This window comes from Vicugna pacos, chromosome 11 (assembly GCF_048564905.1).
Source record: "Vicugna pacos chromosome 11, VicPac4, whole genome shotgun sequence".
NCBI classification, from domain to species: domain Eukaryota; kingdom Metazoa; phylum Chordata; class Mammalia; order Artiodactyla; family Camelidae; genus Vicugna; species Vicugna pacos.
Window position 1 is genome coordinate 47559241 of NC_132997.1, and position 26949 is coordinate 47586189.

Consider the following 26949-nt stretch of genomic DNA (forward strand, 5'->3'; position numbering starts at 1 on the left):
AGGGTCTCTGCTTCCTCAGACACTGGAGCTGGGGGGTGATCATGAGACCCGTGGAGTATGTTAGAAGGTACAAGGCTCACTAAGTGACCTTACATCCCCTATCTCACACTCTGAAAATTACAGCATTGTTTTCATCTTACAGACAAGTAAACTGAGACTTGGAGAGGTTCTGTAAAACACCTCTGATGGCACAGCTCACAGGCTGTGTTAGAACCCAGTGGGTCTGACTCTCAGGCTGGACTCTCAATGACCACACAAAACCAAAGGTTGCAAGAAGGCTCTGTGCTCAAAGTGCCAGGAACAGTGACCAGTAAGCTTGGTAGTCCTCAGTGAATGACAGGAGGAAGGGCAGGGGGAAAGGGTGGGGATATGAAGAAGGAGAAAACCAGCGGGCAGAAGTCAGAGTTGTAGGGGAGAACACACACATTAATGCACACATCTAGACAGGATCACAGGTAAACTCGAGTAATTAACAAATTAAGAAATGCACATGAGTTGCTGCTTCTAGTTTCAATACAATCTACTATTTATATAACTGACTATTGGTGCTCTATTTAGGAGCTCTTACTATATTAAATTGGTGGGGGGTTTTTTAATCAAAGAAAGCAGTAAATCTAATTTCAACTAACATTTATTAAACATTTACTATGTGCCAGGTTCCAGGCTTGGTTTTCTTATTTGATAGCATGTACTTAACCTTCTTTGTTCTTGAAGCTATCACAATGTTTAAAAAAAAAATCCTTTTTAATGTGATAAAGGAACTCCACCAAAGACACTGCTTTCAGTAAAGTAAACCAGCTGTCAGACCTAGGACAGAAATGGCAGCCTTATAATTAATCATTAATGGACATGAGCCAGATAACATTTGCAATGACTTGCCCAGTGAGGGATGTGGCCATATGCACACATCATCAAATACTTCACCACACCCAAAGCTTCGTGCTAGGGCTGGCTGCCTTCCCTACTCGAGTTTCCTTCCCTATTGCGTGTGTTTTTGTATGGGGTGAGAGATCGCACGATCCCTGCCAGGGCAGGAAGGAGATCTGGAACACAACTGATCAGGTGAGGAGCCCCACACAGCACACACAGCAAATGCCTAACAATTAATTTTATTTGACCCAAATCAATCCTCATCATCTGTCACCAGTCACAGCAGCTCTCCAACTGGTCTCCCTGATTCTCCTCTGACCCCCCTTGAATCTAAGACATAAGTTAATTATGTTGTTTCTCTCTGTAAAACCATCCAGTGCTTCTTCCTGTCTCATCCAGAGCAAATATCAAAGTACTCACTATGGCTTCTAAGAACCCCAGACGTAAACTTCCCTCCAGCCCACAGGCCTCCTAGCTGCTCCTTCAGCTCGTTCATCATACACAGGCTCAGGGCTTCGCATTTGCTGTTCCCTCTGCCTGGAGTGATCGTCCCTTAAATCCTCCCAAGGGAGGCTTATCCTCACTCTGGTCTCAGTGCAAATATTCCCCACCCCAGAGAATCCTCACCGTAACATGCTATCTTAAGTAAAGCCCTCCCACAGACACGCTCACTAGCACTTGACTGGACTCCACTGTCTTCATAACACTTATCACAAGCTGATAGTTGTTCACTATCTGTTTATTGTCTATTTCTTCCAATTACAAAGTAAGTTTCAGAAATGGTGACGTCCCTTTATTCATGGCTGAATTACAGGATCTAGAACTGTGCTTTATACACAACAGGCTCTCAGTCCAACATTAATGACAATCTGAACGATAGTATGAATGCATCCAGATGGGCAAGAAAAAATAAAATTAAAAATCAGTAATAAAATCAGTCACAGGTTGGGCCACTTAAGCATCTTCAGGGAGCACAGTTGCAGACTTCCCCCAATAAGCAAAGAGGTCATTCTTACTAAAAGATGTTCACCATGAAAGAGAGGTAAGGTGAGGCAGGCAGCCAGCTGAAGAACCCTGCTCACTGGAAAGGGTTTGCATCATCAGAATATTCCCAAACACCAAAAAAAAAAAAAAAAGAAGAAGAAGAAGAGTCAAAAGAAACCTGGAAGCTCATCCTTATTGCCAGCCCTAATTCCAGCCTTATAGAGGAATATAAGAAGGCTATTTGTGGGAGTTCCTGTCCTGGTACTAATGAAGTAACTTGTATCAGACTCCCTTGCAGATAAAAATTATAAACTCTGGGGGAAATATAAACAACAATTAATTGAAGACACTGGAGAGTTACCAATGCAGGCAGAAAATGGAGGAAATCCAGTGACCTTTATTAAAGAAGTGAAGCATATCAGGTGATATCTATGTTTAAATGGCTTTCCCCTCGAGGCCATTTTGTAGTCTGCACTGCACACAGCAGCTAGAACTGAAGGAGAAAACTGTAAATTCACTGGCTTAAAAAGCCAGAGACCAAGATTGTCGAAACAGTTGGAAATTGTAAAGGGAAGTCCTAGAAAAGAGGAGTTACAGAGGTAGGAGATCTGCATAGATCTCCTCACAAGTCCCTAGCTTATTCTTGAACTGAGGATGCACCCTAGCTTATTCTAGACAGGAAGTCGAAGCAGTCTGGCTGAAACTAACAGATAAAAGTCAGAAAGAGCTCCTAGACATTTCCAAAGTTGTCCACCACAAAGCAGTCACAGGTTCAGAATTGTAATTCCAACAAGGTAGAGGGACTTGGTAAATACCTTGGGCTTTATATCAAAACCCTTGAAGGGAGACACTTAGAAGTAGAGAATATGTCTCAGGATTATGATTTTGCACTAAGATCAATAGCAAAATTGAAACAGAGCTGCCCTAAGAAAGTGTTTTAAAAAAAAAGGCTTCCCAAGTTCAAGGTTATCAGCCAGTAATTTAACTGCAAAAATCAATCTAGATAAAAGTCAATACTTTTCAGAGGAAGGTAAGAGAATCCAGAATCTTTGCAATGTATTAACATGGTGTCTTGTATGTAACAACAAAAAACACTAGACATGTTAAAATGTGACTCCTAGTCAAAAGAAAAATCAGATAAACAGATCCTGAGATAATCCAAATGTTTGAATAAGTAAGCAAAGACTTTTAAAAAGCTATTGTAAATTTTTTCAAGGAATTCAAAGAGGGTCATTATGAGTAAACCAATGGAGGGATTTAAATGTAAAATTTTAAACTACAAACAAATAACCAAATGAAATTCTTTAACAAAAGCAAAGTATAACTTTTTAAAAAAAAAATCACTCAATGGTCTTAACAGCAGGTGGAAATGTCATAGGGAGAAAAGAACAATTCAACTTGAGAAAGATCAATAATATTTTAAGAAGAATAATATTTATCCAATCTGAAAAACAAAGAAAAAAGATTAAAACAAGTGATCTGAGCCTTAAATGTGGAACAATATCAAGTGGTCTAACATATGTGTAATTGGAGTCCCAAAAGCTGAGAAGAGAGAATGAGGCAAAAATAGTATTTGAACAAATAATGGGCAAAATTCCCCAAATGTGGGAGTTAAAAACACACACACACTGATCAAATAGGCCTCATAAACTAAAAGCTGAATGAACACAAAGCAAACCACAGCAAGGCTCTGGTAACAGAAGATAAAAAGAAAGTCTTAAAAGTATCTAAAGGACAAAGATATATTTAATTCAGAGGACAACAGAACAATTGATAGTTGGCTCTTTACCAGAAACAATGAATGTCAGAAGTCAGTCAAAAAATATCATTAAAACACTGCAAGAAAAAATAAACCATCAATCTAGAATCTCATATGCAACAAAAATATCCTTCAAAAATGAAGACAAAGTAAAGATTTTTACAGATAAAAGAACACTGAGAGAATCCATCATCAGCTGATTTTCACTACACTAAACTAGGCTTGTATTAACACTTAAATAGAAACATCACCAGATGGAAACATATCCACAGGGAGAATGAAGACTACATGAAATAGTAAATATTTACATAAAAGTTATCTTTTCTTCATCATTTCAAATATAAACTGACAGTTTAATTCAAAAATTATACAAATGTATTACAGGGTTTTCATATAGATGCAATATGTATGATAAAATAGCACCAAAAAGAATGAGGGGAAGGTCAATAGACTGGGATTAAACTATTGTGAGGTTGTTACATTCATGTGAAGTTGTACAATATTAACTCTGAGTAGTCTGTGGTGAATTAGGTAAAACTGAGAATGCAAAATTCAATCTCTAGAAGAAAGACTGAAAAGAAAATAGTTTAAAAGCTACAAGAAGAATTGCAACATAATACTAAAAATTATTTCATATACCTAAAGGAAAGCAAGAAAAAGAATAAAAATGTAGAAGTAGATGGAGCAAATAGAAAATATTTCACAAAATAGCAGACTTAAGCCTAAACTCATCAATAATTATATGAGATGCAAAAGGCTAAATGCTATGATTAAATGGAAAAGATAAAAGAACTTAATAAAACATCAAGACTCAACTGAATGCTATCTATAGGGATGCATTTATAATATAAGTACACAAAAATGTTGACAATAAAATAATTAAAAAATACATATAGTCTGGAAGATAAAAGTATGAAAAAGCTACTGTGGCTACACTAATATCAGATGAAGTTAAAGTTCAAAAACAAAGAGTACTACTACAGATTTTAAAAGAAATGTTTCCTAATGATTAAAGGGTCAGATCATCAGGAAGCATACAAATCTTAAATGTAGGCACTTAAACACAAAACTTCAAAAATAGATTACCCAAAAACTAGATAGAACTAAAAGCGGAAAGTGATAAATCCACCAATACGGTTCCAGAATTAATAACCTCTCTCTCAGTAATGCATAGAACCACATGACAAAACAAAATCCAGTAAAGATACAGATTTGAGCACACTACTGAACAACTTGCACTAAGCGATAATTATAGAACACTATACCCCAGGACTGCAGAATATACATTGTTTCTAAGTATACACAAGGTATGTTCATAAAGACAGACCATACACTGTACCATACAATGCCTAATTAAATTCCCAAATACTGAAATCTTAAAGACTATATTATCTGAGAATAGAAGTCAGAATTCAATAAAAATTAAGATATCCAGAAAATCTACAGTAATTGAAAATTAAACAACTCACTTTCCCAAAATATCATGAATTAAAGAAGAAATTACAAGGAAAACATGAATGCCATATTAATAAAATACAGTATACCATTATCTAATGGATGCAGCTAAAGCAATGGCCAAGAAGGTTATTTATAGCTTTAAATACTTACATTAGAAAATTAGTTTAAAACCATGATCTAAGTTTCCACATTAATAAGCTAGAAAAAAATACCAAAACATGTAAAAAGAGCAGCAATCAATGAAATAAAAGTGCACTAAAATAGATCAAGTTATCAAAGCCAGGACATGGGTCTTTTAAAATATTATTAAAATGTATAAACCTAGGAGAAAATATTCACAAACTAGAGTTAGGCAAACTTTCCTTGTATACAACACCAAAAGCATTATTCATAAAAGCAAAAATTGATATACAGGACTTGATCCATATTAAAAGCTTTTGCACTTCAAAACACACCATTACAAAAGCTGAAAAGATGAGACTCAGACTGAGAAACAGTATTTGAAAAGCATAAACTTGATACAGCAATTATATCTATAATATATAAAGCTTCACTCAATAATAAAGACACATAACCCAATTTTAAAATGAAGAAAAGTTCTGAAGAGGTATTTCCCCAAAGAAGATACACAATGGCCAATAAACACATTAAAAATGTTCTATACCGATCACAAGAAAAATGTGAGTTAAAACCACAATGAGATATACTATCACCATGGAATGGCTAAAACAAAAAAGAGAGACAATAACAAATGTTGGGAGGATTTGGAGAAATAACTATGGTGGGAATGTAAAATGGCATAGCCATTTTATAAAACAGTCCAGCAGTTTCTTAAAAAGTTAAACATAAATGTACACAACCCAGCAATTCCACTCCTAGGTATCTACACAAACGAAATGAGACATAGATCAACACAAAGACTTGTAGATAAATATTAATAGCACCATTATTCATGATGGCCCCAAACTGGAAACAACCCAAATATCCATCAAATGATAAAACTAAATGGTCTATACCCATGCAAGGGAATACTACTGAGCAATCAAAAGGAACAAAGTACTGATATATGCCACCCATGGGTAAATCTCAAAAACATGTTAAATGAAAGAAGCCAGATATAAAAAACCACATATTGTTTGATTCCGTTTGTATGAAATTTCCAGAAAAAGCAAATCAAAAGAAACAGAAACTAGTTACTGGTTATTTAGAGCAGGAATTGGGATCAGAGAATGACTGCAAATGGGTAGGAGGGAGTTTTTGGAGGTAACAAAAATGTTCTAATATTGGATTGTGGTGATGGGATACTATTAATGCAATATTACTAAAAATCACTGAACTGTAAAATTAAAATGGGTGATTTTATGGAACACAAATTTTACCTCAATAAAGCTATAAAAATAATTGATAAATCTCTAGCAAGACTGATCAAGGAAAAAAAAGAGAGGAAAAAAAGATCAATTCAGAAATTAAGAGAGCTATCACCAAAGAGTACACAGACATTAAAAGGATAATAGGGGAATATTGTGAATAATTATGTCAATAAATTCAACATTTTGGATGAATTAGACAAATTCTTTGAAAAATGCAACTTAATAAAACTGACACAAGAAGAAATAGAAAAAGTCACCTGCCTTATATTTATTAAAGACATTAATTTACAGTAATATTTTAAAACCTTCTGAAAAAGGAAATCAACAGGTCCAAAAGGTTTCATTAGTGAATTTTATCAAAAAAATAAAATTAAAGTAAAACAACACTAAAAGTACATAAACAGAGGAAGAAGGAAGACTTCCCAATTCCCTTTGAGTCCAGTATAATCTTTATACCCAAACTGACAAAGACATTACAAGAAAAGAAAATCACAGACCAATATCCATCATGAATACAATTCAAAATCTCTTAAAATACCAGCAAATTTAATATAGAACAATATAAAGAGGATAACACATCATGACCAAGTGATGTTTATCTCAGGAAAACAAGATGAGTTTAACATTTAAAAACATTTAAAAATCAACAAATTGTATTCATCACATTAAACAGGAAAAAATAGAAAAATAGAAAACCCATATGATTATTTCAATAGAAGCAGAAAAAGCAGTTTAGTTAGACAAAATTCACATCCATTCATGATAAATTAGGAATAGAAGGGAACTTCCTCAGTCTGATAAAGGGCACCTAAGAAAATCTATACCAATATCATACACAATGCTAAAATATTGAACACTTTCCTTCTGAGACTGCGAACAAGGCAAGAATGTCTATAACGTCTGTTCTACTTCTACTCAGCTTGGCAATAGAGGCCCTAGTCAGGCAATAAGACAAGAACAAGAAACAGAGACAAGAACTGGAAAAGTAGGAAGTAAACTGTTTTTATTCCAAGACAATATGATTGCTTACACAGAATCTCCTAACAAATTTAAAAACCAAAATCTAGAAATAATAAGTAAATTTAGCAAAGTTGTAGGATAAAAGGTTAATATACAAAAATCAATTATATTTCTTCTCATTTTATATTTCTATGTACTAAGCATAAACTAGAAAGTGAATTTTTTTTTTACAATTCCACTTATAATGACATCAAAACCACAAAATAATGATGAAAAAATTACTAAAACATGTGTGAGACCCCTACATTAAAAACTAGAAAACATCTGATTACATGGAAATATGCAATATTTTTCAGGACTGGAAGACTTAATATTGTTAAGATGTCAATTTTCCAGAAATTTATTCATAAATTTAATGCAATTCTAATCATAGCCACAGAAGCATGTTTTGTAGAAACTGACAAGTTGACTCTCAAATTTATATGGAAAAACAAAGGCCCCAGAAAAGGGAAATACTTTAAAAAGAAGTACAGATTTGGAGGACTCACTCTCCCTGATTCCAAGATATACAGTTAACCTGTGGTAACTAAAACAGAATGCACTGGCATAAAGATAGAGAAACAGAAGACAGTGAAACAGAACAGATAACCCAGATAGACCCACACATTTATAGACAATTGGTTTTTGAGAAAGTTTCTGATGTAATGGAATGGGGAAAGTATAACTGGAAAAAATAAAGGGAGCTGGAACAACTAGATAGGCACAGAGAAAACACTGAATTTCAATTCTTAACTCACAGATATGAAAATTAATTCACCATGGATCAAAAGTCAGAATTCTAAAGCTTCTAAGAGAAAACAAAGTAGACTATCTGTCAACCTCAAGGAAGGCAACGATTTTTTAAAATACAGAAAATGCTAAACAAACAAACAAACAAAAGATAAATTGGCATTTTTCAACATAACACCAGTCTTACAGTTAAAGCTCATCAAAAGGCGATCTTGAAGAAGTAAAAGTACAACTCAAAGACTGAAGAAATATTTTAATAAACAGATACAGATGTAACTATACAGATACCTGACAAAGGACTTGTATCCAGAATATATCAAGTATTCCTACAAATTAATAAGCAAAAAACAAATAACTTGATTTTCCAAATGGGCAAAACACTTTAATAGTCCATTCACAAATGATGATATATGAATGGCCAATAAACTCATGAAAAGATACCCTGCATCATTAATCCTCAGGAAAATAAACATTAAAACCATAAGGTACCATTTCATATCTACTAGAATAAAGTTAAAGAATAACAATACCAAATACTAAAGGATGTAGAGTAACTAGAAATCTCAAACACAGCTGGTGGAACTATAAACGGTTTATAATCACATCAAAAGCTGCTTTGCCAGTTTCCATAAATTTAAACCACATTCACCCCATGACCTAGCAGTTGCACTCTCAGGAATTATCCAAGACAAATAAAAACTTAGATCTACACAAAGACTTTCACATGAATGCTCACAGTAGCTGTATTCAAAATAGTCAAAAATGATAAACTACCAACAATAAGAAAACAGATAAAGTATTATATATTCATATATTAGAATAAACTTCTGATATGTACAATATGGGTAACTCTCAGAAACATCATATTGAAAAAACAGACATGAAAGAGTACATATTATGTGATCCCAATTATATGAAGTCCACAAATGTAACAGTGGTGCCTATCTGTAAAGGAGCAAAAGGGAAATTTCTGAAATAATAGAAATGTCCTTTATCTTGATCAAGATATGGTTACACAGTACATACCCTTACTAAAAATCATTGACTAGTACACATAAGATCTGCGCACTTTACTTCATGTAAATTTTTCTTTTATTCAAAAAGAAAAACTATAATAAAATAAAATAAAATAATAAAATTTGCCTATAAAAATATAAGTAAAGCTAGTTGGGTAAAATATTAGTTAGGATCAGCTCAAATATATTGTAGTAACAAACAGCCCCCAAGTCTTTGTGTCTTAAATAGGAGTCAGTCTACTGGGCAAATGAAGCCTGCTACATATTTTTATAAGTAAAGCTTTGTTGGAACACAGCCTTCAAACTAAAAGCCTAAAATATTTTCTATCTGGGTCTTTACAAAGTTTAGAAACCATTTAACTTTTAACCAAAGATAAAACCATAAACGTTTATTTTACGCTCCATGTTAATTGGGAGTCAGCTGGGAGTTCTGCTCCATGTCATCCTCATTGTGCGACCTGGCTGACTGAGACACTATCTGAAATGATGCTGGTCACTGTGGCGAGGGAAAAAAGCAGGCTCTGAAGGATCTTACACCAGCAATTAAATAATCTGGCTCCACAGTAACACATCATTTTTCCTTACAACTCTTCCCATTACCCGACTCACACAAGGGGACCAGAAAATACAATCCTACCATTTGCTTATACATGTGCCTGTAAGTGGAGAAGGACTGGGATATTTGCCAAACAGCACTAATGACTACCACAATTAAACTGAGAATCAATCAGTCCAGGTATTTATTTCCAAAAAAACATGCAAAACCTCACTGAAATATTGCCCTACTGGGTGAAAGTCTTAATCATAAACATTCCAAAAGTTGCCTCTGACTCTTCCTTTTGACCACCATCTCATTGGTTAGAGAAGCCCGGCACTGCTTTCTGCCCTTGTGATGGATCCAGACTGCAAATCTGATAAGCCATCACGTTCACATTTAATATTCTTCAATAGGAGTACCAGTCCTCAAGAAGAAGTCGAGGTTCTGTAACCTAAGATGCTGCCACACCTCTGAGACGCCCCAGCCTCATCTCTGTCTGCCACTGGTCCAATTTTGTCATGCTGGAATACAGCATATAATTACCGAGGCATACCATACTGCTTCTGGATTCCATCCATTCTTTAGCTCCTGTGATTTCCACGGTGTGGCATACTCTCTCCTGTTCTTCTCATTCTTTGAGACTCAGCACAGTCATTCCCTTGCCCAGAGCTTTTCATGACCACCAGTCAGAGAGAATTTTACTAACATTGCATCAGACCCAAACTACCAAACAGCGGCTACTGCCCCAGACCCAAGGTACTTCATTACAGCAGGTAACTTACCCCATCAGCTTAAATAACAACTAACTTATGTAGTACTCACCAGGGGCCAGGCTTCATAGACCAGTTCATTTAGGCTTCACAACAACCCACAGGTGGGTGCTAGTATCATCTCTATTTTACAGATAAGGACAATGAGGCATAAGGACATTAATTTGTTCAAGGTCCCACAGGTGGTCAATGGGAGAGAAGGCAGAGGGCTGGTGACTTCAGGGTGCACTCTAAACCACTCCACCAGCCTGCATCTCAACCTGAGGGCAGACAGGTCTGCCTCTTTTTGAGAGTGTTAGGTACTCGGCAGCAAAAATCCAACATCTCATTCCTTTCTGTACTCTCAGGGCCTGGGTCATAGATACTTAGGGCAATAGCAGCTGCTTAAATCAGGGTTTTCTTAGACGAAATAAATGAGACCCTGGAATCTGCAAACCAACCTTTCTGCTAAATAAATTCCTCTTGACTAGTGGCATTTAGGAAGTGGACAGATAATTACCACATATACCTTTTCTTGGATCCCAGCCCTTCCTGCAGGGCTGCTAGCCATCTTGGAGATGCAGGAAGGGCCCAAATTACAGATCATTAGAAAATGAGCAATTCTAAGTTGGGACAAGCATCTATCCATTCAGGAATGTTTCCAGAATCCTGACTATTTGGAAATGTGAGAATTCGACTTCTCTGTGCAATAAGCAGTGTAAAGCTTTCCTAAAAGTTTTTCCTTCTTCACATAATTATGCTCTAAATTGTTAATAGCTATAATTATGGAAGATGGCATTGTTGTGCTTGTAATTTTTCCTATTCCCCTTGGTATTTATTGATGATAAATGGCTTTATTAAAAAATAATGATAATTACCTTGTTTGGTTGTATATCAATACAGTTTCAGTTTTTCTTTATTACCACTGTAGAATTTTATGGATTGCCAACATTTAGTTCTTTTATTGGTTTATATTCTCTTGATGGTATAAAAAAGGGGGGAAATTAACAATAATTTTATTCCTTCACTTCCTGACTCCCCACAACCTGCCCCAACTCTGTTTGAAAAAGCAATGTAGTAACTCATATGACTGCACAATTCATAGGAGGTTATAATTTTTACTGAGAAGTCTAATAATTAGCTGCATACCCCAGTATTCTCCTCTAAGTGCCAGTGCCTCACCAAATGGTAGGAAGTGGAAGGCTCTTTTCCCACAATGCACCTCACAGAATCAGCACCTATTGCTCAAAACAAAGCCCCATCTGCTGGGACCAGGGTTCAAAATCAGGTACTAAGTTAACTACAAGAAAATCTTACAGGCAAATGGCTAGTCTTAGTGTCCCCCAGAAGGAAAGCCCATCTGGCTTACCTTAAATCCACAATAACCATCAGAGCAAGTGTCACCTTCCCCACAGAAGACCTCATAGTTCTTGGATAGTTCCCTTCCAAAAGAAACTCCCCTAAGACTCCATTTGAGTTCTCTCTGGAGACTCTCAGCCCTTGAAAGGCGAAAACGACTATACCTCCCTTTGTCTACCAGTGGTCCTGCACGGGGGAACGGTCCAGTTCAGTTATGTTGCTGCAAAACATAAGTCCAACCAAATCAATGACCCCAGCATAAGCAGTCCATGATTCTTTGCAAACAGTGCCTCTGGCAGTGTTTTCATGAGGAAGTGAAGTCTGAGTCATTGGCACCAAGAAGAGTAACAGTAAGAACTCCTGTGGTACTTGATGCGTAAGTCCAACTGTGTTTGGAGAGAGAGCAGTACAAGCAAAAGAACATCACATTTGGAATGCGATCTCGTCTGTCCAACCTTGGGCTGTGTTCTTAACCTCCTTCCATCTCTCCTTCTTACAAAACTGATTTCAGCAATGCCAGCAAGGATTAAACGAGTTAAACATCTGGCACACACTGATTGTTTTAAAATGTAACAATAATTAATACTAACGGTCTAATCCACTCTTCTATCCCAGTGCTTCTCTGTGGAGGTGTTTGCCCCCAACCCCAGGAGACATCTGGCAATGTCCAGAGACATTTTTTGTGATCACCACCTGGGGAGGGCCATTCTACTGGCACCTGGTGTGTAAAGGTGAGGAATGCTACAGATTTCCTACAATACACAGAACAGTCCCCGTAACAAGAATTGCCCAGCCCAAAATGTTCAACATGCCAAGAGTCTAGACCAGTGTGAAATAATTTTTTTCATTATGACTATTTATTCTCCATAGATTTTGTCTCTTTGAATTAGCAAAGATTTACTGAGAACTTAACGGGCCAAGCTCTGTGCTAGGTGAGTCCTTAACCATTGCATTTATTTGGTTGCCTGCTGCCATTTCCCTAAAGCAACTCCCATCCTCAAATATTGTCCAACCCTATGAACATCAAGTCACGGCCTTCCCTTTCTTCTCAATGCTGCTCTCAGTGGCCCTGAAGTCAGACATGCTGTGTGTCAGAGCAAAGACCTGTATTAATCAACAACCCCAAATATAGTAACAGCAGTTTGAAAATCAAAGAATGGGCCTTGGGGACATGGATATTTGCATGTTCGTAATAAATACTTAACTACACATCTGTGCAATGTTCAATATGGTTGGGCAAGAAAAAGAACATTTGTGTTGATTTTTGTCAACTTCCACAACTCAAGCATCTGATGCACCAAAGAAATCTAAAACTAAATCCTTGTAAAGATGATTTTAAACATATTTATAATTTGCACTTATGAATTGGAGACATGCTTAGTTTACTCTGAGGTTTTTCTAGCCATCAGTTAAGCCTATACCTGTCCCTAGGGTCACTGAAATAACTTCCCAATCTGTGCTCACTTCGTTCCTATCTCATGCTCACCTCTATGACTTATAATGATCCCAGCTTTAACGTTCGAGACTTGGTTTCATGTGTTTATTCTTCTCTCTGTTTCACATCTGCATAAGCACACTTCTCTACATGCAAAGGCCCCCAGTTACCATTTTTGTGGGCTTACACCCTGCTGGGCTCTGCTGTGTTTCGTAGTCATGATCTCATTTCATTGTCAAAGAACCCTTACAGAGGCAGATGGTAGCCCCCCATTTTACAGGAGTAAAACAGAGGCCTAGAGAGGTTAAGTGAACTGGCCAGAGTCACACAGCTAGGAAGGCTGAGAATGAGTGTTCACACCCGAGGCATCTGGTTCCACCTTCTTCACCCTACGGTGTAACAGGAGGAAAGAGTACTCTTTGTAAGGAGGTAAGCAGTGCCCACACCCTTTGACCCAGCAAATCCATCCCAAAGAAACTATCACCTACAGAGCCTAGCTCGTGTGCAGAAATGCACATATAGGTGCATACACATGCCCCAAAATGTTTACGACTACATAACTTGAAAGGGAAAAAAGAGTAAACAACCAAAACAGGGGAAGCAGACCCACGCTGTGGAATGGGGGGATTCCACACAAAGGAGGGGGAATGTGGCAAAGAGAGCTTTGCTTATCCACTATACATCCCCGTTCTTCCTTCGTAACAAAACCCTGCTTTTATTCAGGGTGGCAACGGACCCAACTAAGACTGCATTCCCAGCCTGCCCTTCAGCCAGGGATAGGTGTGTGCTGGTAAATGGTGGGCAATCAGCTCTCTCTTACACAAATTTCTCCGGTGTAAATTGTCCCTCTATGGCCAACTTCAAGCTACCAAGTCAAGGGCAACTGGGTGACCAAAAAACCCCCTGAGAATGTAACAATTCTCACAACCAAGGATGAGCCAGCTCCAGCATGTGACTGACGGGGGTGGGCAATAATACATCAAAAGTTTGTCCTCCCTTAAAAAGCGGGACGGACAGCAAACACATGCTTTTTCTTTTCCTCTTCTCTTCTCCTTCCTGTTAGGAAGCAGGATATGACTGACGCTCCAGCAGCTACTTTGAGCCATGAAGCAATTTAGAAAATGATGGTGATGCAGAAAGAAGGTACAGAAACAAAGGAGAAGCTTGGCTCTGTTGACCTCACAAAACTAACAGAAGAGACTTGGTCTGCCTACCTCTGGGCTTTTCTCATTGGAAAAAACAAAAGAAAACTATTTTAAAGCCACCATTGTTTTGGGTTTTCTGTTGCATGCTATCTATTTCAGAAATCTTGACTTTGCTTTCACATCTGTATTACCTGTACCTTTTTACAATGAAAATGTTTTATTTCAGTATTATTTGCAAATTTTTAAAAGGCCAAATAATTTTTGAGAGTCAAGTGGTTAGGCCCTTAGTAAGTGTTTCCAATTTGACAATTCTCGCAACAGTACCTGTGGATCATAGCATGTGGGGAGGTGGTGATGAAAAAGGAGACCAGGGAAGAACACAGGCCTGGAACACAAAGCAACAATGTGGGTACGTCCTGAAAATGAAGGCGACAGACTCGAATTCAACCAAGTTCACAAACTGCCAAAAAGATGTCTGGCCAAATAAAATTCAAAGGCCTCCTGAGATAAGCTTTGGGTGAAACGGCAACAGGTAATGGGGAAAGCACAGGATGTACTGCCAGGCTGATGTCCCCCATCCGGAAGAACTCCCCTGGGGTCTGCCCAATGGAGAGGGAAAGTGGCGAGACTCCATCTCCTGGCTCAAACAGCAGGGGGTCCACAATTAATGCGTACCGACTAAGGGGACCCCAGAAATGTTAACAAGGAAGCAGAAGATGGAGTATCAAACCACCAAGCGTCAGATGGAGCAAGAAAATATGGAGCCACCTGAGTCTCTGGGCCCGAAGGTGCTGGCAGGGAGGGCTGCACACAGCAATCTGGTGGTCAGGAAGGCCCTGGGGCAGGGCACAGACCATCTAATGGGGTCTTCACAGTCACATGCCTGAGGTGGTCACAAAGATTACACTGAGAGTGACACGGTGCAAGATCAATCATGGTGTGATTCTTCTGCCTTATCTTGCACAAAATAACCCCCAAGTCCATTTAGAAGGCATTATGGTTGACCACATCAAGTTACTAGGCTCTGTGTATGTTCTGTGTACCCAAGAGCATGGTGTGTGCCACGGAAGGGGTGGACAGCTTGTGCATAAATGAAAGTATCTAGAGAAACTCCATCTAATGTTCCAGCATTGGAAGTATTGTCAAACCTTAATGGTTAAGAATTCAGAGAAGAAAAAAACCAAGGAAGGTTGGAAAAATGACAGAGAATACAGGTCATCCTGTAAGACATGGGTCTTCTGCCAGGCTCTGAAGGATAGAATCACATAAGCCAGGGGAAAAAACTAGAAATAATGTATTCCATTAAGGAGAATGGCCAACAACGGGTGCTCAACATACATTTCCAGTGGATAATAAAAGTAGCAAAGAGAAAGAAACTGGGGGAGAGGAAAGAATAACACTGCATTCATGGGTTAAGGAAGAAGAAAGTGAAAATTTTTCTTTCATTCATAAATTTGACAGATATTAAATGTGTACCAATTAGGTGCCTGGGCACTTGTTCTGTGGCCTCAAATACCAAACTAAGTGCTCTTGGACAACAGGGAACCCCTGGAGGCTAAGAAATGAACTCCTCTTACTCACTGAAATTAACAAACCCATGTTTTTCCTGCTATCAAAAATGAGACAATGTTAGGAGGAGAAGCTCAGATTTTTCCAAGGCTCATCAGCTCATAACAGAAAAAAAGGTAACAATCAACTGGCGAGTAATGAGGCTGCCCCTTGAACTAAGATATCTCTCCTCTAGCATTTCAAACGCAGTGAAGGAACCTCGCCGATTCCACCACGGCCCAAGCAGGGTCTGGGCCAGGGTTGCCAGGTGTCCAAGGTGCCAGATTATCATAACCTAAGGCTAAGTCTGTGACAGGTGTCCCCTGGGAGGTGGTGGCACGTTTATCACAATGCTTGATGAATGGAGGGAGAGGGTGAGAGATGCTTACAGTGAGAAACATGTAATGGATATTGGCATTTAAAACAGAAAGCAGTGCTGGCTTTAAGTTAATGTTTCACATCCAGGAAGGCTAAATATCTATCGTTTTGATAGATTGCTATAACAGAAACATTAGAGGGGCTCTTTAACACCGTGTTTCAGATCTTCATTACATGAAATTAATCGCAAGTAGAATATCACACCCAATAGGGCTAGGCTCCATGAAGTAGCCAGTCAGTTAGCTTTGTACTAACACAGGAAGGAGTCTAAGGAACAATTTCACCATCTTGCAACCCGCAAGCACTGTGGGCCAGAGCCACAGAGAATGTTTTCTAGAAATTCTCAATGTAGCCATCACGCCTCTGGAGGAGATAAACAACAGTTTCACAGCTTCCTCCAAAAAGCAACACAATGACCATACTAAGTGTTAAATGTCGCATCATCAAAGAGCTGAGACTGGACAGAGCTCAAATCCCCATCCTTGGCCAAGAAGGGAGAGACCTTGGCAGCCTCCAGACCCATCCGAGGACTTCCACAGAACCATCAGTGTGGGTGAAGATTTCTCCAGAATTATCTTGCAGCCACTTCTCTCGTTACACGGGAGGAACCCTAAAGCTGAGAAGATGGGAAAGGAGGAGGACACAAAGCCCAAATACAGTTAACCACATCAGCTGAAAACAGACATGAGAAAAAATGCCAATCTCTGAGAACAAATATATGTCACATGTCCAAGGAACAGAGGTGCACTCTGGCAACACAGGCACATGCCACCCACCTGTCAAAGAGGCTCTGACGAGTCCATGCCATGGGCCCATTAGCAGAGATCCACATGGACTTCAGCATTAGAGGAGGCACACAGGGAACTCAGGTAAGCAGACAGTGTTCCTTTAACCTCTGCATTCAAAACAGCAAGCAGACTGTCTCCCAGAAGACCCTACAAAACCAATCCCTCTGCAAGTTAGCTATTTAGTCAGTAACATCTAAAAATAAAATTTAACCAGCAAAAAACCCTCTTCTGTGTTAGTTTTGACCATAAAACCATCTCAATTCAATTTCACTCCTACAGCGAGGAGAGGGTAGAGCAGGACAGGGTGGCCGGTGAGTCCTTCTAACAACACTTACTGTCCAGCTCCAATATGAGTATTTCTAGAATCATCTTGGCTCTCAATTCCTCCAACAGGGAATTCAGTCCAAAATGAAGCAATTATTTCACCCCAGTATACCATTATCTGGGACTTCTGTATCTAAATATGTTTCCTCCTTTGATACTTTTGACCCAATTGAATTTCAGGAATACGTACCTTTCTCAACTGACCTATCATTCATTCATAGTATCCATAGTTAACATGATTTACTAGGTATTCTTTCACATGGTTTATTTTGTATATATTAACATGCTATAAGATAGGTACTTACTATGCCCATTTTAGAGATGAGGATACTGAGGCTTAGGGAGGCAATTTACTACCTTGCCTGCAGTCACATAGTAATTAAGTGGAAGATCTGGGATCTAAACCCAACAATTTGGGTCCATCAGCCCTGCTTTTAATCCTGACACTATACTACATAGGTTTTACTTGCTCACTCCACAGGTAATATGAACCCTGACATGTAATCCAAAGAATAATGGTCCCCAAAATAACCCCTCTAGTGTTCTTGGCCACATGTCTCCCCACCCCCAGTTACTTCTCCCTCACTCCCCATACTACTCCCCATACTCCACAATTAGTATTTCTTTTGCCCCATCTAAACATGTTTTTTATATAAAAAACAGCCATAAAAAATCACAGCAAGCACAGAAGTGACCCAAAATATGCAACTTATTATCTTGACCATGCAGGCATGTGTTTGACATCTCAGCCACCGTTCTAGGTTTGGGGAGTTCTGCTTGCCTAGAAGAAAGGGAAGAGATTAACCTTTCTGAGCACTCCCTCACCAGGTGCCAGCTCGTATATTCAGTGCTTTTACCTACATCACTGTCCTTAATACCAAAAGCAAACTCACCAACAGTAATGAACAGAATCTCATTTTTCAAGATGAAGAAACACTCAGAGAGGTTAAGTGTCCTGGTCAAGGAGACTCACCTAGGAGTGATGGCGTGCAGACTGAAGCCAAAACCTGATCTGAAGCCGAGGCTATTTCTGCAACAGCGTGCTGGGTAGTAGCTACCCTATCCTTTAAAACCAGAAACCACTCTTGGTTTGTTGTTGTTGTTTTTTTCCCCCCTCTTAGCAGTGAGTCTTTACAGATTAACTGGTTGTTAAATGCTACTGACTCTAGCTAATTCCCAAATTAACTAGATTCCTTTCGGAGCCTGTAAAATGTGCTACACATTCAACTTCCGAATTTAGCATGCAAGATGATGACCACAGCAGTAAGAATGGTGCAAGTTCCCCGTTAGAACAATGCACGCCTAAAAGCCTCTTTTTAATTTCTACCTTCTTTTATGAGGGCTATGTGAATGAGGACACACCTAGGATACTGCATATTAATTTCAACACAGCTAATACCCAAAATGTCCCACCAATTTACTCTTCACTGACAATGTTAAAAGAAAATGATTTATGCAGATCAATCATCTCGCTCATCAAGTCCTACCCTGACAGCCAGCCTTCATCATTGCTATTTAAAAGGCACTGCTGACAGAAAAGACCGACTCTTTGATTAAGGGCCCTGTCTGGCTAACCTTTTATTTGAAGAATGATTGCCGCTGAGTGACAAATACTTTTCCATTCATTTCAAGGCAAAGATATTGACATTCAAATTCTTGATGGCTACACTGAGCAGATGCCACTGTTGGCAAGAGGCTCGAGAGCAACAGCAGGTAGGCCACGGCTCTGGGGGCAAGGGAGAGAAAAGAATAAAACTAAAACGCACACACACGGGCATTGGCTGAAGATTCTCAACGAGTGAAAGCCACGGGCCTCCCAGCCAGATCCTCATTCCTCAGTAGTTATCTAAAAACATCTGTTCGTAGCTGCGCCCCAGTTCTCTTCTTAAAAGTGCCCTTGCGTTACCTTGACCCTGCGTGGAACTACACAGGCAGCAAAGGCTAAGAGTAAAAGGAGTTTGGAGTGTGCAGTTCCCAGCCCGAGGAAGAAATATCTTCTTCCTTCCCTGCCCGGAATCACGTGATCCCAGCAGACCTCAAGCTAAAATTACTGGTCTCGTGGGACCTGAAGTGACTAAATACAAAATGGAAGAAGCATCTGAAAAATTACCTACAAAAAACAAAACAGGAATATTTTATCCTGTCTGCTAAAGAGAAAGAGGAGGAAGGAAAAAAAATGCAAGAGGCAGGGATTGACAGATAAAAACAGTGACCTTAAGAGACAGAAATTGAAGTTTTAAAGAAAAAGGCTATTTTTCTAATTCACTTCAGGCAGATTTCTACCTTGGTCAGTACCACACATATATAATGTAAACACATCCTCACAGCAGGATTTTTTTTTCTAATTGCTTAAATGCAAACTATTACCTTAAAGGGAATGGGGGAAATTATGGCTTAAAGAAGGCTATTTGTGACGAGAGCTATCACAAAGCCTCAAGATTAATCATTTCCAGGAACAAAATGAAAATACCTCAGCAGGTCATCAGTGATTCCTTTTAAATCTTGCCGAGAGGTGAGGGGTAGGTCTCACGTGCTTCACAAGGGACAGGATATCAAAAAAAACAAAAACAAAAACAAAAACAAACCGTAGCTCTGATCCTCTAACAAATTCCCACAGTGGGCAAGGTGGGGGGACAGCTGAGACACAGGCAGAACATTTCCCCCTGTCTCCCCGAGGCCCAGGAGGTGACCCAGGCAGCAGAGTGTAGGAAAGGCTTTCAATCCAACCTCCACTACTGGGTTTGAATCCAACCTCCATTGCTTATTAGCTGAGGGACCTGGAGCAAGTTACTGTTCCCTCCCCAACCCTGTTCTCCCATCTGCAGAATGGGGATAAGAATATCTACCACGCCGAGTTATTTTGTGGATGTTAAAGATAGTGTTAAATAAAGCAGCTTCCTCTTGCTTAAACCCCTTACTTAAATGCCTCCTTTCTTCTCCTCTTGGCTAACCTGTTTGTCTGAGAGAGCCGTCCACAGGGCAGATGGGAAGAACACAGGATGGACAGGCACAAGGCTAAGCTCTGACTCCCAGCACAGACACTTACCATCTGTGTAACTGCACAGGCTTCAGGTAAGTTCCACGTTCAAGCTCAACTTGCTCCACGTTAAGGGAGAGCAGTCCTGACAGCCTGCTTGCTTCACTGTGTTACAGTGGGGACAAACACAGTAACGTAACATTACAGCACTGAACGCTTTAAATCCGCACAGAAACACTTGCTGCTGCTACTGTTGTTCTCCACAAACAGGATATTGCAACCCATTTTGTTCTTATTTCTCCCATCGCTATTTCTCAGGGTGAATAATAAATCAATAATCATAGTATTACCTTTATTCCTTAGAACTACTCGTGGTTGCTTCTCTAGCTATCTCAAAGAAGGACCAGGTGGAATTTGTTTCTTCTGTAACAGAAACTTCCTGGAGGTTATTATGAACCAGACATTCAGACAAGGTGGTGAATGAAAAACACAAAATTCACCCAAGTGGAAAAAAAACAGACAAATCCATGGTGAAGCAATACTGAAATCATTTAAGTTAAGTACAGAGGACACTTCGGATGCAACGAGGGAGGGCGTGACTACTTGGGGGAATCGGGGAAGGTTTCACTACAGAGGAATTAGACCTGGGTCTTCAAGGGTGATCAAGTCCCCACTCGGTGGAAAGGAAGAAAAAAATTAGTGGGGAGAGAGAAAAGTAGGTGCAAAGGCATGGAGGCCAAGAGAGATCACGTGCTCTGGCAGGGACAAGGGGAAGTTCAAGACAGCCTACAGATTTCAGACTTACTCCTTTAGGCAATGGGGAGGTTTGAACTTTAAATTGCCATGATATGGCCCATGGTTTAGAAACATCATCCTGACGGAAGGCTGGACACACCAACATGTGCCGGGCACCTACTCTGTGCTAGAAATTGGAGGCACAGCAATGAAAAACACTACCTACCCCAACACTCCCCCTGTGAGGGAACTAGTCTTACTTGCTTCCACGCACTATGAGCAGCAGCCCCACCGGACAGCACCTGTGGCTTCATGTTTAGCCTCGGAATCTGCCTGTCATACCCACCTTGCTGGTGTGGGTACCTGCTTTCCTGCCTGACCTACCGCCGCATTTACATGGTGTCTGGTGCAACTACAGGTCACCCACTTGTATGCTGAGAGCTCTGTCATCTGGCTTTCTGGTGGCCCTCCCTCAGCCAGCCTGCTGTGATCTGCAGTGACCCAGTGGACCACCCAACAGCTCCTGAAATCACCTCTAAAAGTGGGGAGGTATCTATCCAAGCCTCTGCCCCTTCCTCCCTGGAGGTACCACAATACAAGTGAGGCAAGGGTGATGCTACGTGTTCACCAAATCGAGTTTCACTGTTCCCTTCCTGGGCACGTAGACAACACTGTACAACCTCCCTACAGTTAGTTTGGGTTCTGGTCAGTATAAGGGAAAAGGATGTAAGCCACTCCCAGGCCTGGCCTTTAAAAACATCTCAGTGCAAATCTTCCGCGTTACTTTCCTAGTTTGCTGTAACAATTACCACACACTTGGCAGCTTATTTATTCCCACTTGGACACCTGAAGTCCAAAATCAAGGTGTTAGCAGGGCCACATTCCCTCCCAAGGCTCCAGGGGAGAATCCTTCCTCCTGGTAATTATCAGCATCCCTTGGCTTGTGACGGCCTTGCTCCAACCCTGCTTCTGTCCTCACATGGCCTTCTTTCCTCTTTGTGTCTGTGTCCAGGTTTCACTCTCCCTTCTCTTGGAAAGACACCAGTTTGGAGACTTAAATCTCACTGTAAATCCAGTACAATTTAGGATCCAGCTCAAGATCCTTAAGGACCCTCTCTCTTACAAGGGCCCTATTTCCAAATAAGCTCACATTTCTGAGGTTCCAGGTAGGCATGAATTTGTCTGGAGTGGGGGGGGTCAATATTCAACCCACCTGACCTCCCAGGCAACCTTGGAAGCTTCATGACCCAGGAAGTACAGTCACCAGATGTCAGAGCCAGGTCCCTGCATGACTGTGCGAAGCAGATCTCCCCCTATACCAACCCTCCCTGGGCACAAAAGGTGAGCGTACAACAAACCTTCACCATGTTGAGCCACTGAGATTTCAGGGTTAATCTGTTACCACATGGAGCCCAACCTGGCTTGGCTGCTACTTCAAGCCTGGTGTCCCTGTCCTGCAATCCAAACAGTGTTTTTGAGCCCAAGGCTAACATGCAGTGTTTTCACTTGGGTTCAATTTTTTCTCAAAAGCCCTTTTAGGCTGCTCTTGCTGAAATGTCCCAGGAATTTCTCCCAGAGCTTTGCTTGGCCTGGATACGACTCTTTGGGAGGCTTCTTGTTTTCCCTGGTAGGGTCATTAGGCTTTGCTGATAACAGCGCTGTTTTCTCTACTGGTCTCAGAGGACAACGTGGTGGTCAGTGTGAGTTCACTCTTGCTTTTATTAGGGTAGGAGAGAGGGAGAAAGGGGTCAAATATGAGTGTTTTCCAGCGACATTCATCTAGAAGTGAACCAAGGAAAACAGGAGCTCAAGCTCTGTTCTTACAGACGTAGAAAGAGCACCAGGTTTTCAAGTCATGATGACCTGGGTTAAAATTCCCCAGTTTTGGAGTTGTGCAGACTCACAGCAATGAGGCTTGGATTATCACCTTTTATCACAGAGCCCTCATTTTCTTACCTTTTAAAAGAAAGGGTGGAGGAGGGGTGTTAAACACCACCTGTTCCACCGGGTGGCTGTGAGGATTAAATGATGCTGGGTGCTTGTGTAGCTGAATATTCCGTTCTCAGCAGTTACTGGATCAAAGTGAACTTCCCTTGTTCCTATGAACAGGTCACTTTATTCCCACCTGGACCGTCCCCCCTTCCGGCACAAGGTGAAAGCTAAGATGACACGAAACCACGATCTTCAGCCTGGGTCTCAACAACCCCTGTGTATGTTCTCCCTTTTCTCTAAGTTCATCCTTTTAGATACAACTAGCTTATCCCTCGGAAATGGCTTACAAGACAGTACAGACTGACCAATCTCTTTAACCACCTACGTTAGGCTCTTAAATCCTTGATAAGAGTCTATTTCGATCTTCCAACCAGACCGAAAGTTCCCTGGATGCAGGAACGATGTCTTTTCCTGTTTCTCTACTGGTCTCAGTGCTGGTCTCCAGCACTCAGCTCAATGCCAAACTGACCATAGGTGCCTGCTCCATATTCACCGATCAACTACAGAGAAAATGGAGGAAGGAAAGTTCCCATGAATGAAACAGGATCTGGCCTCCAACATCACAGATGCTCACAAATGATTGGGCTAGTATTCCATTTAGCTGATATAGTCACAGAGCAGAGGGAGGGGAGGAGGAGTTGAAACATTTAAGAAATAGATCAAAAAGAGGCAGGATCCAGCTCCACTCTGCGGATTTGGTAGATCCTCCCATAAACCAATCAACTAATGTGTTTATCACCCCCCTTCCCAGCAAAGCTTATTCTCATAGTTGTACAAAGGCATTATAATAAATTATGTGTTATTGCACAGCATGAGTTACATAATATATACATGTTATATATAAATTTGCAGTACATGTTTATAGCACCTGCTTTGTCCTCGGCACTGATCTACATGCTTTATTACCTATACATTAACTCCTTTAGTCTTCGCAACTCCACAACATAGAAGCTTTTGTTATGACCATCTTACAAGGAGGAAACCGAAACCCGGAGTGGTTGATGGGCCCCAAAGCACAAAACGAGTAAGTCACAAGGCCAGGGTCAGATCGCAGCAGCCTGGCCCCAGAGCCCCTGCACTTAGCCACCAGGCCACACTGCCTCTCAAGTAGGGGAAGAAAAATGAGCCTCCAGCCAAGATAGCACCCAGGAGAGGGGCTTGCAAATTAAAAACACTCTCAAGAGACAGCTCCTCAACAAAAGAAACCGGCTGCAGGAGCAGGAAACTGAGCTGGCAGCCACAAATGTAAGGGGACAGCCCTATATAAGAGAGAGCTGGTGACAACCCACCTTAATGGTAACAGAAGCCAGATGGAGACAGCCCCCTACATGAATGCCTGTGGTCTGAGATGGGACTCACCCATGACTTCAGCACCCAGCAGCAGCATCTGAGGGCCCAGGAACACACAGCTCTGGCATAATGAAGACCAAGGACACAGAAGGGGGTGGGGAGAGACTCCAGGAAGCCTCGATGGGTGTGCTTTGAGCTTCACGTCTTTCATATACAAACTGCCAGGGGCAAGAGACAGCCAGCTTTCCCACCAGCCCTGTGCAGCTCAGCAACTCCCACTCCATGCTTGTTTACCATTACTGAATAGATCACTTCGGTTTCCTCCAGCTTTGGCCCTGCTCCACCGTAAGCAGAGGAATAAACCAGGCCTTCGCACTCGAGGCTGTCATCAAAAGCAGAGAGGGCCACGGCGTTCTCTCCCAGGCTCTGCAGCCCTCGCAGGCAATGTCCCCTCCTCCCTCCTTAAGCATACCGGAACGAGCAATAGTTGACGGTTGATTCTTTCATCTCCGCAGCTTTGAAAACCTCAAACGTCGTATCAGATCTACAACAAAGAGCAGGGACTTCAGGGGTTGACAGCACGGCCATAATTAAAGAAGACCATCAATAAGCTGCCATGTAAAACAAAACCACGCTATAGCTGCTCCAAAACCAACTGTTTACCTTTCAGACATTTCTATGTAAAGGTTTAAACAGGTGCAGATAAGCAAACAGGAGATAGGAACTTTTCTTCTCTTTTAAGACAGAGTAATGTACAGCACGCTACCCCCTTGCCAATGGTGTCCAAATAATCTACTCCAAGGAACTAATCCCTGGTAACTGATAAGACCAGGAATCCAAAAAGAGCACTGAAAATATCCCAGGTACGCTGCCAAAGATGAAATGGGAAATCGTCCAAAAACTGCCATCTTCAGTTCCCTCTGGCCCATGGACCTCCGTTTCCCCCTGTTAAAATAAGGAGGTTACATTTCAGGCTCACGTTGACATGCAGAAGCTTTTCTCCCAGACTAGTCCAATAGACAGAACAGGAAAACTCAAAACTGTCTTAGAGGAGGACCAGCGTCCTCTTGCCCCACTATGCCTCCAAAAGATTTCTAGAACTCCAAGAACCAGTGAAGTGAATCACCTCTCTCAGTTCTTTCCAGGACCAAAATTATATGATTCTCAAGAAGGAAAAAGTAAAAAATAAAGAGGGGGCAAAACACTGGTTTCATCCTCGGTCCGCCATGTTTGTCTCACTGTTCAACATCTAAGCAACGCTGAGTCAATGGTCTTCAGTCAATGAAAAATATAAAGTTTTAAATAGCTTCTCTGGTTTTCTTTGAGTTTTGGGCAGGGCAAACTATAGCAAAAGCAAAGAGATAAAGGCAACATTAAAACAAATCATAAGCCTCCATTGGACAAACTGAACTCTGCAGCTGTGTATCCTCAGCAGCCAGTGTCCTGGTTCCCAGGCAGGTCTGAGGTGAGCACAAGAGATGTGCTCCCACGTGGTTCGTCTGCCTTGGAATCTTACGCCAGCTTCCTGAAGCCTGGGCTCGTCCTGTTTCCAGTTCTACCTATGCTGGAGACTTCCATGGGTTTCTGGAGCCTCTGAATAGTCAGTCCCTTCAAAGATAGCCAGGAGCTTGGTCTGCTTTGAACAAGGCCAGAAGAACTGAAGTGGGAACAAGGGTACTTTCTGTGGCATCACCAAGAGATTGCTCTGGATCCACTTGGCAGACACCCCACTCACTGGAGTCTGGGAGGTTTCCTCATGTACAAGGGCTGCTAATCACCTCACTGTACAACTCACATGTGGTGGGAGGACCAATGGGCCAGGGTCACACTGGCTGTGCTTAAGGCCCTGCATGGGACACCATGACTCATTATATTGACTACTGGCAAATTCTAATACCTGAAGATACACCATCATTAAGTATAAACAGTTGTCACTTACATGTTTGCAGACCAAAGATCTTAAAAGTGTGGAACAAGAGCAAAATCTCCAGTGCTTGTTTGGGACAGAACAAAAGCATGGCAAAGGCTGAATCTGACCTCTTCCTATAAAAATAATATGCAGAATCCTTGACTGGACAGACCTAATTTCATTGCTGGGCCTCGCTCAGTGGGGAGCCCCAAAAGAATCTCCAAAAAGAAAGATCAAATCACAAAGCAGCTGACTTCTATGAAGGAGGTGTCCCCGATGACAAGGTCAGAGCCTGATGAAGGTAGATAAATCGCGCTTCCTGCGTGAGGCTGGGCCACAGGCCCTCCTCCACCCTTCCCACCTCGGCTTCTTGAGAGCCCTGCTTCCTTCTAGCCTGGAGAGCTCCATTTTGAAAACAATGACTCTTTATGGCAAACTTTTATCCCAGCTTAAGTTCTGAAAAATCAAAGAGCCAATATGTCTGAGCTGGAGAAAGCATCTCTCAGGAATCTGGGAACACTGCCTTGAGTGGTTTGTATTTAGTGGTAATATCTTCTCCTTTGGCTTGTCAGATTT

The 26949-nt window shown here is 40.8% G+C and overlaps 1 protein-coding gene across 5 annotated transcripts in view; it reads right to left on the reverse strand.

Annotated features, from left to right (window-relative positions):
* Positions 1 to 26949, reverse strand: part of LRMDA (leucine rich melanocyte differentiation associated) — a 1104406-nt gene that overhangs the window by 770858 nt on the left and 306599 nt on the right. Inside the window, exon 1 of one of the 5 annotated variants that reach the window (XM_072971253.1) lies at positions 19046 to 19308. The exons of the other annotated variants lie outside the window; for them this stretch is intronic. Coding sequence (XP_072827354.1) covers positions 19046 to 19092 — 47 coding nt within the window. The 5' untranslated portion in view covers positions 19093 to 19308. Of the gene's footprint in view, positions 1 to 19045; positions 19309 to 26949 lie in introns of those variants that run through there. 5 annotated transcript variants of the gene reach the window in all.